The 14,243-nt window shown below is 36.2% G+C and overlaps 1 protein-coding gene across 1 annotated transcript in view; it reads right to left on the bottom strand.

Moving 5' to 3' along the window:
* The window catches only part of CCSER1 (coiled-coil serine rich protein 1), a 650,146-nt gene that overhangs the window by 467,294 nt on the left and 168,609 nt on the right, over window positions 1-14,243 (bottom strand). The window contains exon 5 of the mRNA XM_017831720.1: window positions 11,187-11,307. Within this exon, the coding sequence (XP_017687209.1) occupies window positions 11,187-11,307 (121 nt within the window). The remainder of the gene's footprint in view (window positions 1-11,186; window positions 11,308-14,243) is intronic.

The following is a 14,243-nucleotide window of genomic DNA, read 5'->3' as shown; positions in this document are numbered from 1 at the left end:
CTTGTCTTGCTCATCACAGGAATCTTCTTGGGATTTAGGAGATTCACTGAACATAAAAAACAGCTGATCTGGGAGGAAAAAGGGGTTGTAGCCTATGTCATATTTTGATGTATAAATCCTTGCTCCTGCAAAAGCCACCTCACACTTACGATGCAAGTACTGGCGTCTTTTTCTTTCCCTGCTTCTAGTTTTTGGAGACATTTATTAGATCTGTACACAAGCTGATGTTGTGGGCTGCTGCAATGGAAGCTCTAAATCTAGATTATTATTATTAGGTGGAAATATTTGCAATACATGCTGTTGTGCATTTAATCAATGTAGCGGCAGCAAATATCTTTTATGGGCAACAAAAGCTACATACTACTCCATTATGTAATGATAAAGAGAGGATTAAAATAACCAAAACAACTTGTAATCAAAACAATTGGAATGAAATCCTACTGTATCCACAAATACCTAGTAAATGAACCTGGAAGAACATGAAATACTTAGAGGTTCAGCACAGGAAAACAAAATCAAAAAACATTCTCCCCTCACAAACATCAGTGAACTTTTTACATGGTGGTTACTGCACGTACTACTGATAAAAAGCAGCTGGGCCAGTTGATATTAGTATAACAGAGATTAATCCTGTTCCTGGAGCACTGGAGGAATTGTACTCACTTCATAACTGTAGGGATAGGTTTTGCAGCATTCAGCTCTTTTAAATTAACTGCTACTTGTTACAGTATTTTGTCTTTACAGCTTTACTGCAATATAATTGCAAATTTATGTCTTAATCCCACCCTACCGATGCTGCATGTTGTCCTAGCATGATGACGCAGAGTCCTTTCACTTTCATCTCCTCTGCTTCCTACATCCTCATTTCCCATTTTGCTTTTCAGGGCTGGGGTTTTTTTAAGCTGTAGGTGTTTTATATATCCCATATGGTGGCTACCATAGCAAGTGTATTGACTGGGAAAAGCCAGAAGGGGGAAGAGAAAAAAAAAAAGAGTAATAGTACCATTTCACCCTTTTAGCTATAGCCTTCCACCTCCACTATCACTAAATCCATGTAAATGAAAATAATGTATTCAATACTCATTTTGATAAGTTACTAAAATCCCTGCTCCCAGGGCTATTCACAGATACATTGACAATGCACACAGAAGAGAGTAAGGGATATTGCCTTTATTTCTTTGATATCTTAAGGAAAAAATAAGTAAGAACAAAACAAACTGTACCTAGAGGTGGGGATAAGGAGCTTGTTCTTAAAATTATTTCTGTCCTTCTCTAATATCTCTTTTTTATTCTGCAAAACAGACAAAATCTTCCTTTTAGAAATACTAATATTTAGATTATGAATACTTCTGGAGTATCTCTCCACATCTAGTTTGGCAAATTAAAAACTGAATTTCCTCCTGATAGTATGTGAAACATAGTATGCAGGTATATATATATTTTTTTTCTCATAATTCATTTCCTCTAGGATGCAGGTAATATCTCATCTTGAAGCACTATGAAGAACTTCAGATATTTTTAAGCAGTATGTTGATCGAACTTAAATTTGCTCCAGTGATATTCCTATTTAGATCATGATAATACAACTCAAGAGTAGTACATTTTCTAACAAAGTTAACTCTAACACAGCCACTGCACGAGATGATGGGGTTTAGGAATGTTCTGCAAAATACATGGTTTAGAAAACCCCTCAATAAAGCCAGTAACATCACAACAACAACACTATTATTTTTCACTGATCTTATTCAAGAGAACACCTGATAAATGTTTTCACTGGAAGTGTATAAAGACCTATAAAACAGCACAGCATAGTCCAGTAGCTGTACCATGCAGTCATAACTGCAAATCTACCTGGTTTTTCCCTGACATCCCTCCTTTCCCCCACTTCCAATGACAGAAAGAAATCATTAATAAATGCTGTTCTTTGTTATGCTTCAGAGATATTAAATTACTGTGAAAGTGAAACAAATACCTATCTGCTGTGTACTTGATCTGTTTTTCTAGTTTTAATCTACAATACATTTTTCTAACCAAATTAAGCACTTTACAATCCTGGCACTACATGTACAAGCATATTTCCTTCATATTTTTTCATTTTATGATGCTTTAATTGTTCACAAGTAATAACATAGTTGATTAATTTTTATATTTGATGCTGCAATTATGCTTTGAAATCTAATTTGTTAGAATTGTAGTTTAACACATATGCCACAGACTTCTAAATTAGAAAAAAAAAACGATCCTCTGGTCCCTTTCTCCCCCACCACTCCACCCCCGTCTCTTCAGCATTTAGACAATGCTACCTCAGACTGTCCTTTCTGCAGCACGAAGGTAGCAGAGAGATCCCAACCTGCCTTAATTTCCTTGTGAGATGAAAAAATACAACCACTGGCTGTCTATCAAACAGAACTTCAGTTCCAGTTTAGCAACAGCCTATGCTTTGACATACCAGACAGTGCAATTCTGTTTCTGCAGTGGTTCCTAAGACTAAGCACTTCCATTAAATTTTTTGAAAGCTTGAGTCAGAGGTTTGACAAATATTTTTTGCCCCGATTTTACAGCAAAATAACTTCTGTACACTTTCAAGATTTCAGACATGCAAGAAAAGGGTCAACAGGCACGACTGGCACTTCTCTCTCATTTGAGTTAAAGGGCTTTCTTCCAAATCTCTGAGGACTCTTTGTGCTGCCCCAAAATCAAGTTCTTTCAACCCCTTGAATAAGTACCCGTTAAATAAAAACTCCAGATCTCCTTTAAAATGTGAAACTGAGGGAGTAACAATGCTTGTTCTGAGTGTCTAAACTGGACATGAATTTAGGCTGGATGAAAATGAAGTTTGTTTTCCAAAGGGAATTTGTTTTTCCTTTTAAATATGAAGTAAGTGAATGAGTCATCTTCCACGTGCCCAATGCAACCCTGCCTCAGAAGGATATTATGTCTGAGTGGCTCTGTACAGTCATACCAGCAGACAATGGGTATGCTCTTCAGAGATTAGGCAGCTGCCATATAGGATAATGGAAAACACTAATTTTATCAGAATAACAAACACCATAAGTGACTAACACTTCAATTTAGAACAGCAGCTCTTCAGATGTAGATCTCCAGATTAAATATTTGATGTTCAATTGCCTAGACCTGTCTCAACCATCTCCGCCTGCAATGCCTACAGTAACCATCCTTTCCAAGGAACCAGGTAAGACTTTATTTACTTCAACTACATCATCTTTCAAAATTGCTCCAGACGTTAAGGAGTATTGATATATATGCAATAATTTTTATTTCATCACACACAAAAAAATCCCAGCACGAAATTAAAATTCAAAATTGTCTTATGGCTCCTTGTTATAATTATGACATATATGCCAAGCATATTTTGCAATGATTACTCAAGGCCATCAGTTTAGAGGAGTTTTTGCTTGCCAAGTTTTAGGTTGTCATTTTGAGATAAGGTTGATATTGGTGATCTGATTCATACTTCTCAGTAATGTAAATAAAGCAGACACTTCCAGACACTACAGTACACACAGGATAAAATTTCCACTCTTGAATCAAGTGCATCTTAAGCCCTTGCCTTTTTTACAGATACATAAACATAGATACATACATATATAAATATATTTGGGTAACAACTGGCATATTTTCAAATAAGATCTCTAACTAGTTCAAAATTACTGATCTTGACTAATTTATTTTGGGGAAATGTGTGGGCATGAAGGACAAGCAAATCAGATGACACTCTATTGCAGAAGTGTCCAGTAGAGACCATGATGATTCACAGAGAACAAAGAAAAGATGGTTGCATGAGAATGCATAGACTTGAAACTAACATAGGAATTAAAAAATTTCCTCAGGTCTGATAAATAAATGGATAATCTTACTCTAAAGGACATTCTTCTTAGGGTGATGTCCAAAACCAGAATGACATTATGGTATCATAAAGGTATCTAATTTTACAGATGTGAATGGAACAATGTGATCTTTTATTCTTGCTTCAGGCTGAATCAAAGCCATTTTCCAAATGTCATTGTGATTTGGTGACAATGTTTTTCTTATAACAACTTCAGATCTAGTTAAGATACTGTAGTTGTTGACACAGTTATGTTATCCATTGCTTGCTGTTGAGGCAGGGGAAATTTATATTCCAGATTACTATAACTGGATTGTCCTTTGTGCAGTCCAATGCTTTAAGTCAGCTTTGGTCACGCTCTCTGCCAACGTAAATTACAGTAACTATTTTGCCTCTCTGAGTTCTATACAAATTTTCACCATTTGGTGCTCAGAAACATCACTTTTCAGCCAGGTTGTATTACCCCTACACATTTTGATTTCCTGAATTTTCTTTTATTAATAAAAACTAGCTACACAATGATATAATGAACTCATCTTAAAGTTACAATTACCTCAACTAGAAAATTCCTTAGTGTTCTTGATCTTCCACACTTAGATCAAACACCTTGCTCAACATTGCATCCCTACATCTTTTCATCAAGCAGAGTTCAGTCACATAAGTAATACTTTACGCAAAATGATTGAAACACTCACGGTCAATTGTCCATTAGAAACCAAGTTTCTTCTCAGAGGAAAAGAGGAAGCTTTCTAAACAATGAGTACATTTGCAAAGCATCAGAGCTTTCTTGGCAGGGCTATAGAAAAAGTCTATATAACCTCTTCCCTCCATAGGACAATTGTCCTCATTCCTCTGCCTCCTGCATTATTGGCCACCACACAGAAAAAGACAGGAGTTGAACTACAAAATACTGAAAATATTGAGTGCTGTAATTACAATTAGTTAGTGGCTCTCAAAAACCAGCTTATTCAATATTTGCAGCTAAAGATCAAATTAGGCTGCACAGAACTGCTTAATCCTTTGGTTGCAAACAATTGCCTAAGATATTTAAATTACGTATGTAGATTGTTTTCCTGCCAATCTCTCCCATAAACTGATGATTGCAGTGACTGAGAAGAAATATGAGAACTGATGACGCTCCCATTCTAAAACCAGACATAACGCTTCTTCCATATTCACTTTGCACTGCAATTGTATTTCCTTTGTACAACATTTATTTATGTTATTATTGGTTTTACAAAATTATTTTGATTTTTGCAGTGGCCAGACACAGAGGGGAAAAAAAAGTAGAAACAACAGTGTCTGGTTTACTGTTTTGTTTTTCCTCAAAGCAAGCACAAAGAGATTACCAATTTGAGCAGCCTAGAGAATAGGCAATGTCAGGTAGGAGTTTCCACAAGTTAGGTTTAGGGACGAGCAGACAATAAATGAAGTGTAAATACTATATTTTTATTGTTTTCTGAAAATTTTCCCATTTCAAAGAAGACATGAATACAGCAAAATAACTTATTTTCCCATTATGTGCACAAAGCAATACAGGATGTACAGGGAGACATGGAATTGTTATAGCCATGGGCTATGATTTGTTCTTTCTCTGTTTTATTGCAGAGGGACAGGAAATTGGAATAATCAAAATTGAGTTTTTAATCAAATGTAACATCTTAGTAGCATCTTTTAGACAAAGAGTTAATTTGTCACTTGTTACCTTCATTATGTTTAGGTATTTATTAATTCTTTGCATACTCATAGCCAGTTACATACTCTTAATATGATTTTTTTAATGCTTTTTTTGCTGGTAAAAAAATAAACCACCTTTGTTTCATTAAGCCTAACTTTATCAAAGGACAAAGTTATTCTTTATAATAATCTTATTATTATAAAGAATAACTCATATTATAAAGAAAAGCTCATCCCATGTTTCTTCTGAAGAATTTTCTATATCCTATGCGAAACTCACCTTTTCCCTAGGCTCTAAAGCAAATCAAACATCCTATTCTACAGTGGAAATTACCTTCCCAAACTCAACTGATGTGATTTCCACCTTTTGCAGGTGGCCTGTCACACGAAAGGTAGATGATGCTCCTCACCAGTAATACCTGCATCTAGCCTGTCCATTGAGACACAGGGAGCACTCATAAGCAGTTTCCACAGGTGTGAGGAGGAGACAGTGCACTTCCTATCCTGTGAGTCACATTAATGTGTTATAGTCACTCTTAAATCTACACAGAGAAAAAGCCACACACTCACCCACAAAGGACCACAAAGCAAGGGGCTGCAAGGTCCTGTGTGGAGCATGGCCCACTGTTCTGGCCTGCACCCTCAGAAGACTCAGGTCTGGCTGGCTTCCCGAGGAGGACCTTCAGTATCCAAGCATGTTGATCAATTCCGGGAATGTATTTGGCCCCTGCGGATATATATTTGATTTCTACTAGCCCAGGAAGATATTTTAATGATGGATTTGACCACAGACAGCATAAGCACATTGCCGATGTTTACTCAAAGTATCTGCTTTAAAGAAATGGATATAAATTTCACCTCCTCTACCTATTACCTATCACTAAAACGTAATGGTAGAAAGTAAATTACAATTCAGCTGAAACCACAATTTTCAAAGTGCTGTCATTCCAGGGCAACACTGGGCATCCCTATTCTCTCTCTACTACCCTAAGAGTTACACACAGTGTATCTTCCCAATTATCCAGAAAACTGAAACAGTACAATCATCTTTTATCAGGTTTTCCAAACAAGTCTGAAAGGCATTCATTTTTCACGTAACTGAAACATGCCTTTTTGAAAGGACTGTCAAAGCAGACACAAATCATGCAGTGGGTACCACTGCCTGACAACCTGGCTGCATGAGAGACCATATTTCACGTTACTGCTAAAGAGCACCAAAAATTAAAAAGATAAAATAACAACACTGTTGCTTAGAGGGGAAAAAAAATCTTTCCTGAAATTTAACAAAATACAAAATTAGAGGGAAAGATAAAAAAAGGAAAAGAAAATCTGCAACTGAATAAGTGAAGAATAATATATAATCAGCTTGGTTTGAACTTCTTTTGAAAGGAATTAGGCAAGGCTGCAAGAGTCAAAAAAAGGATTACTAGTCTTCTGATGTAACAATTATATTTCTACAATTTGAAACTTTCAGAGAGGAAAAAAGCTCCTAAAATTTGGAATATGCTTACTGCAGCTAACAAATACAGACTATGTATGCACCAAAATCTTTCCAGACACCAATCTGTATCTGTAGTAAAGTCCCACTCTGTTTCACACCAGTAAGCACCCAGCTAGTCACTGTGACTCCAAGAAGCCTTCTCATGTATTTAACTCGTGTAAGAATCTTGCTCAGGTTAAGTACAATTGCACGGTACGAGTTAAACACCTTTAGCACAGACAGAATATGGAAAAGACTCACTACATAGGCTCATTCATGTTTTTACCAGAAAAAATCTGACTTGATCTTAAGAATCTGAAGAACTGCCAAAGGATCTGTAGCATTTAGAATCATAGAATAAAATCCCAGAACAATTTCGAGTTGGAAGGGACCTTTAAAGGCCATCTAGTCCAATTCCCCTGCAATGAGCACGGACACCTTCAACTAGATCGGCTTGCTCAGAGCTCCATCCAACATCCCTTGAATGCTTCCAGGGATGGGGCCTCCATTTCTCTGGGCAACCTGTTCCAGTGTCTCACCATCCTCATCGTAAAAGCCTTCTTCCTTAGACTTAGTCTGAATCTACCCTCTTTTAGTTTAAAATCATTACCTCTTGTCATATCATTTTTCTAGGATCTTCATCTAGAAATCTCCCCTAAATTTCAGGAAAATATTTCTGACATGAAAAACAGTTGGCAAATTACTGTGTCTGCTTTATGACATAAAACCTGTAGCTCTAAAAACAATTTAACAGCAAATAATATTTTTAAATAAAAATCAAAATCAGAACTGTGACAGCAGCTAAAGTACAAATGCACAAACCACTTTTAAATTGGCCAGCTCAGAGGGCTACATGTTGCCATCACTATTCTGAACTGCAGGGCAGTCGTATCCAAAGAAACTAATGAAATAAGTATCTAAGTACCAGCCCAACTTTAACTCTGATAAATTAAAAATTATGCACCTGAACTTCACTATACTTTTTTCAAGCACTAGAAGCACATGAGTGGTTTTCTGTCTTTACATAGGAACATCATACAGCAGCAGAACATTGTCTGCTCAGGGACACATGTCTGAGAAACATCTTTTTCCACACTGCCCCTTGAAAGCTGACCTTTCAGCCCAGTAAAGTTGAAGTTAAGTTGCTTTAAAGCATAACATACAGTTGCCTAGGCCATGCTTCCTTTTCCATGCTTCTTCATAAGAACTTGAAATGGAAGTGAGGATTCCTCATGTCATTGCTCTGTGCCAGCAGCTGATTTATTTATATTAGAATTCAGATAGGAACGACTAAAATTAGGACTGTGCAAACAGAATACACTGTTCAAAATGTTCAGATTGTTTTAGCACCTGGGCACTTTGGAGAGCAACTGACTGATCTATCACTATGGCAACACAAAGACTCCTCAATAACTTTGAACTGTTAAGACAGCATGAGGTTTTTAAATCTTGTATTTCTACAAAATATAACAAAGTTAATGCAACATCCTAGATAAAGTTTAGGGCCCAGAAGGCAAAGTCAGGTAGAACTCACATTTCTTATTTTTCACCGCAACCTCACACTGACCATGTATTTCTCTGCCTCAAGAGTCTGTTTTGGAGTGGAAAGACAAAAGCTACCACTTTTCCTCTTGCCAAATGCATTCCTGTTGAATAACTGAGGTATGGATTCTGCACAGTGCACAAGCACACAAGAGTTAGCAATTACCTACATATCACTAAGAAATTGCTCCCTGATGAAATGGTTTCAGCTTCCAAGAAAAAATACAGGGCAAAAAAAATTAGCCTTTTATTCCTGCAATCCTGTAACATCTAATCATTGACACTTCAAAGAATTGTTAAGCTTTGCTGCTACCACTTCTGGCACCATTTACTGCTTACAAAAAAAATACATTCAGCAAATACAGTGCATTATTTAAAACCACTAAACAGTTTCTTTCTAAAACAAAATAACATCATTAATCAAATATTATACAAGTCTCATTAAAGGTTTTTTTTTTTTTCTCTGCCCAGGCTTCACAGCTCCTTGTTTCCTGAAGGTCTTGGATATAATTTTACTGTGACTTACAATACAATTACTTTTGTTTATTTATAACCGTTTAACATTTTATTATCATTAACATGCATTTTATCTAGCTTGGATTACACACTTTCTTACATAGTTTTAGAAAGCATTAGTTATTCTAAACATGCTCTGTCCCTGTAAGACCTGAAAGAAGCAACTTCAAGACCTCAGTGGTGGCCACTGCTCAGCCCTCTATCATATGCACAATTTTTGGACGTGCAAGTCAAAACCATACAGGTGCACAAAGATAAAAATCAAAGCATTGGTGTTGTTTCCAACTATGATTATCAATAACTATAATCCACACAAGCAGATCAGGTCAAACACGGACTTTGCATTCAAGTCAATGGAATTCAAACATGCCAAGGGCATGTTTGCACTGGGGACAGATGGCACTGGGTTATTTAGACACAGGAACTGGGACCTGTTTTGCTGGATATGGAGAAAATTATCTACATGTAGAAATCACTGGATGAAATGAGAGATGTGAACAGTATGCTGATGTTTCATAGTGCTTGAGGTTTTTTTGAAGCCTTCCTACAATTACTTTGAAAGTAATTCCAGCTGCAAATTTTTTCCAGCGAGACAGTTCTGTTTAACTTCCAATATACTTGTCAGAAACATTCATACACTGATGCAGTTTCATATGGAGAAGTTCAAATACATTTAATATGTTTAAGCACAAGCTTGTTCCTGATTAAGCAGATTAATGTACTTGCTGTTACCAATAAAGCAAAGGAAAAAAGAAGTCTAGGAGGTGTCATCATGCTAAACAGGTACCGGAGTTTCCTACTTTGAATTCATAAGGGATTATGAAGCACTGAATCTTATGACAGTAGATGAAAAACCCAATCAAACAACACTGCAGGTTTGCCTTTCAGTGAAGAGAAGGCAAAAATGTTCTACACCGCTTGAACTAACCACAAAAATTACTCTGGATTTCAGCACCATATTTCACAGCTCATTGACTTTCCAATTCCTTGGTATTCAGAGAGCCACACAACTGAACCACTAAAACAATTAGAGGCTAACCCTATTTCAAACATTAAGTCATTGCAACAATACCTAGATGATAGGTAACATACTGTGTTAAATTTTACGTACATGTAGAGTAGATGAAATGGGTTTATCAACAGATTGAAAAAGATGCCACGGTCAAATACAGACTTAAGTCACAGATCCGTAACAAGATCACATCCCATCTTATCTAATCCACCAGTGGTGTTTTGGATGTGTGGGTTTCTTGGGTTTTTTTTCTGGGGGGTGGTTATAAGAGGATTGTTTCATTTTCTTACAGTAATAGGCATGCAAGCCAGGACTTCACAGACAAGTTCAAAGCTAAATTTGTATATACCAAGAGAAGCATAAAACTAAACATAAATGTCATATTATCCATTGTCATGTTTTTAATTACCTTCCACACTTTAAAATGCACAGGCTCCAAGTTTGTGTTGTGATAAGGCCTTACCACTGTATTTGCCTCCTTTTCATGAGAAGAAAATTATTTTTATTCTCCAAGGACTCAGTCATTAAGAAACAACCATCCTGCCTGGTATTGCAAGGCAAATGTTACTGTGCACACTTATGATTCTCATCTATGCAAGATATCAAAGTACAGTCTAATTAATTAAATAGAATTTCTTTAGAAGCCCATCATCACGTTTTTCAAGATGCAATCATATCTTGTATCACAGAGGTAAAATAGTCACTGAAAAATACTGAAATATCTCAGATGAGCTGAGCATTTAGGAATTATGTTCTTTATAAAAATCAACTACCTGCAAGAATGAAAGGACTATTTAAACAAAAAGAATCATCTTAATACATCTGTTAAAAAGTCAGTTTCTCAGAGTATAAGTGATCATTCCCTCTATATATATCATTATCAAAAGCCTTGAGAAAAAATATAGGCTAATGAACAAAAGCAGCAGCCTAGCCTCAGGCCAGTTTCTACTTTTGGAAACACCTATGTTTCCCAACATAGGTTTTGGAAAGGTGTTTTGGAAATACCTTCCCTGATGAAGGAGAAGGGAGGTGTATATGCATATCCACGAGAAGGAATCTGGCCTGGTATTTAAATTGCACTTGTAAAAGATAATGTTATTTGAATAACTCACTGTTTGGACACATCCGGCATCATCATCTGTTCTTTTTTCCTTGTATCCACTGTTGGCTCTACAGGCGTAAGTACTACAGCAGCACATGAGACTATTGACTGGTACGAGTCTTCCCGGCAAACTGCAAAGATAAAAAAAATCTCAGTGTTGAAGAGTGAACTCAGTTTGCACTTTAAAGGAGAAAAAAAAAATAAATCAATTCATACTGTGATGAATACAAATGCAAATAATTAATCAGACTTCACTGTGGTCACCTGCAATGAAAATGCCATTGTTTTCCACATTTCCTAAATCTGCTTGCTTGACACTTTTTTTTTGACATTGACTGATCATGCACTAAGTTTTATCTAGCACAAGATCTGATGTCATCTACTCATTGGTGTACCTGAGTTGTAAAAGGACTTATATTTCATAAATGACATCAGAATGTGATGCACTTCTTTGTCCTTTTTCATCACAAACTGAAAAAGAGAGTGGAAATAATGGATGGTTTCCAGACAAACCTCCAACATTCAAAAATTTCAGACTTTGTTAGAAAATAGATTTGAGAAAATCTGATTAGTGATTTATTTTTGTCTCTGTTATTATTCACTTTACTCCAAAAAGGCCAAATCCAAGTGGTCTAGAAGTGCTATCTGATGCTTTCTTTTAATAAAAATAATCTATGTGTTGCTGTGCTGAATGCTATAACTTAGATGATATTTAGAACTTGAAGAATGATCATGTACTTCAGCTGAGCACCTGGCTCAATTAAGACTAATAAATGAATACCCAAAAGTTTATGACCTCCAAACAGACAACTATATTTGTCACAGGTTATACATGTTCTAAACTCTAAACTGTGTCATTGTAATTTAGCTTTTAGCAGTTACCACTCCTACTGATTTTGAAGCTATGGGTTTCCTTTACAGCCAAGGTATACCTTTCTGAGACTTATGAAAACTAGAATTAAGAGTTGGTTATATTTAACAAAGCATAGCAGCTTCTTATATCTGCTACTACAAGGTGTCACATAAAAACGAGAAGATATGTGGTGACCTGTCTTTAAACAAAAAGTCACTTGGTAATTTATAACATGCAGAACTATTTTACAGAGGGCACACATGCACATACACATCCAATAACATAGCCTGTAAAACAAGAATGATAGTGACAAATTCTTAGCAATTCACCAGAACGAACGTATTTTACAAGTACATAAATTTATGCAAGATTGGTATAGCTGGGATCATTGAGCTATGGCATTTATTTATCAGTGGAAAATATAGTTCTGAAGTCTTTCCTACCTTTCAGTCTCCACAATCATATGCCTACTTACTGCCCGTTTGCATAAGCCTATGCTCCCCTTACAAAAGAAGTAAAACTGGAGTAAAACTTCATCCATATTGCCCTGACTGGGTTAAGATCCGCTGTGGTGTTTTACTCTGAGCACTCGAATTACACCTTCACCATGAACTCAGCACACATCAAGAAGGCATGTTCCGTGCCCAACAAACACCCTGAAACAGCAAATGGCACTTCAAGGCAGCTACAAAGTAGATTTTAAGGAACAGGTCAGATTGGGGCTGGCCAATTCTACAAAGGTCAAAAAAATGCAAAGATCTTTTTTGCTTTCTAAGCAATTCTGAGCCATTTAGCAAGCAGCACAAGGTCAGCAGGAATACAGGCAGCTTCTTTCAGGAAGAAAACCTTTCTGAGAGTGCAGGTAATTACATTTAATTCATCTGATGTTCTCCAGCATTGTTTATGCTTGTATTTTTAAATATTAATGTGCACACTGTGCTAAGCGACTAAGACACGTAACGTGACCAGTATTGAAACCTTAACTCCATTTTTATCTTTGGAACAAGTGCAACTCAAAACTTTGTCACTGTCATAGACACACATCTCCAAAATATGGTCATACACAAAGAGAACTTGCTATATCGGCTACAGGTATGCAAGTAGCATATACATTATAGCTTCAGGCATAACAAATTAAGATAGAACTAATGCAAAATATTATGAACTTGAGAAACATCATAAGAAAGAATGGAATTTCAGGTGATTTTCATCCTACTATGTTATGTGCAACCAGCAGACCATCTACTAGCAAGGTGCTATTTGCTAGGCACAAAGCAATGTAAAAAACACTATCTTCTCATTACAACCAGGGACTGAATATGTGCAAATAAGAACATTTATGTCTATTTGTCTCTTTATTTACAGTCAAAGAATTGAAAAAAGATAGGCTTCTCAGAGAGCGATACTGACATTCAGGATGTGAATTTTAATCGGAAACACTGATAAAAAAGGGAGCATAAAGGATGAAGCAAATACATATTTTTCTTTAGAAGACCCGTGATACTGCTTGAATACCAAATTATTACTTTAGAACTTGTAAAAAGTTTCATGACAAGCATCAAAGTGTAGGGTTTGCCCTAGATCACTCACTGTCCCTCAAAGCAGTTACAAAGAAAGACAAAATAGGGAATCACAAGTAACAAAGATGACACGGCTAGTCTTTACAGAAATTTCACAAATGAATAAAACTGTGAAATTGCTTTTGTTTAATAATTAATGCTATATAGGAGTTGTATAATCCCCTAATTTACAGTTGAAGACAAACCCAGTGGTCATCCAGTGATTGGAGCTAATGGAATTTATTATCCTCCCATTCTAGACAGAAGCACTATTTGGTCTCGCTTTTGAAAACCACTACAATTCCTCCTTTTTATCTCAAGTCTCTGTGTACACAGTCTCAGTCATTATGGGACAGTATAATTAACAAAAATGTCATGAAATAGCGATGGCACAGCAGCAAGTAATTTTCACCTACTGGAGTGGTGCTCTTATTATCTGTTCATAACTTGCATTAAAATGATGAGAGTGTGTTTGAATGTGGACTCTCAACTTTAATATTGATGGAGATGAGCACTGTTTTACTTAAGATTGTCTGCATTTTTCACTCCAAACTCAACTCTTAAACCCAGCTTCCTTTCTGCACTTTAATTTTTTATCTACAAGTGGCTTCTATTACCCCCAAAAAGATCATTTATGATGTCTACATATTGTACT

This window comes from Lepidothrix coronata, unplaced genomic scaffold (genome assembly GCF_001604755.1).
Source record: "Lepidothrix coronata isolate B3197 unplaced genomic scaffold, Lepidothrix_coronata-1.0 Scaffold195, whole genome shotgun sequence".
NCBI lineage: Eukaryota > Metazoa > Chordata > Aves > Passeriformes > Pipridae > Lepidothrix > Lepidothrix coronata.
The sequence above is the reverse complement of the archived record's forward strand: the minus strand, read 5'-3'. Positions and strand labels throughout refer to the sequence as shown.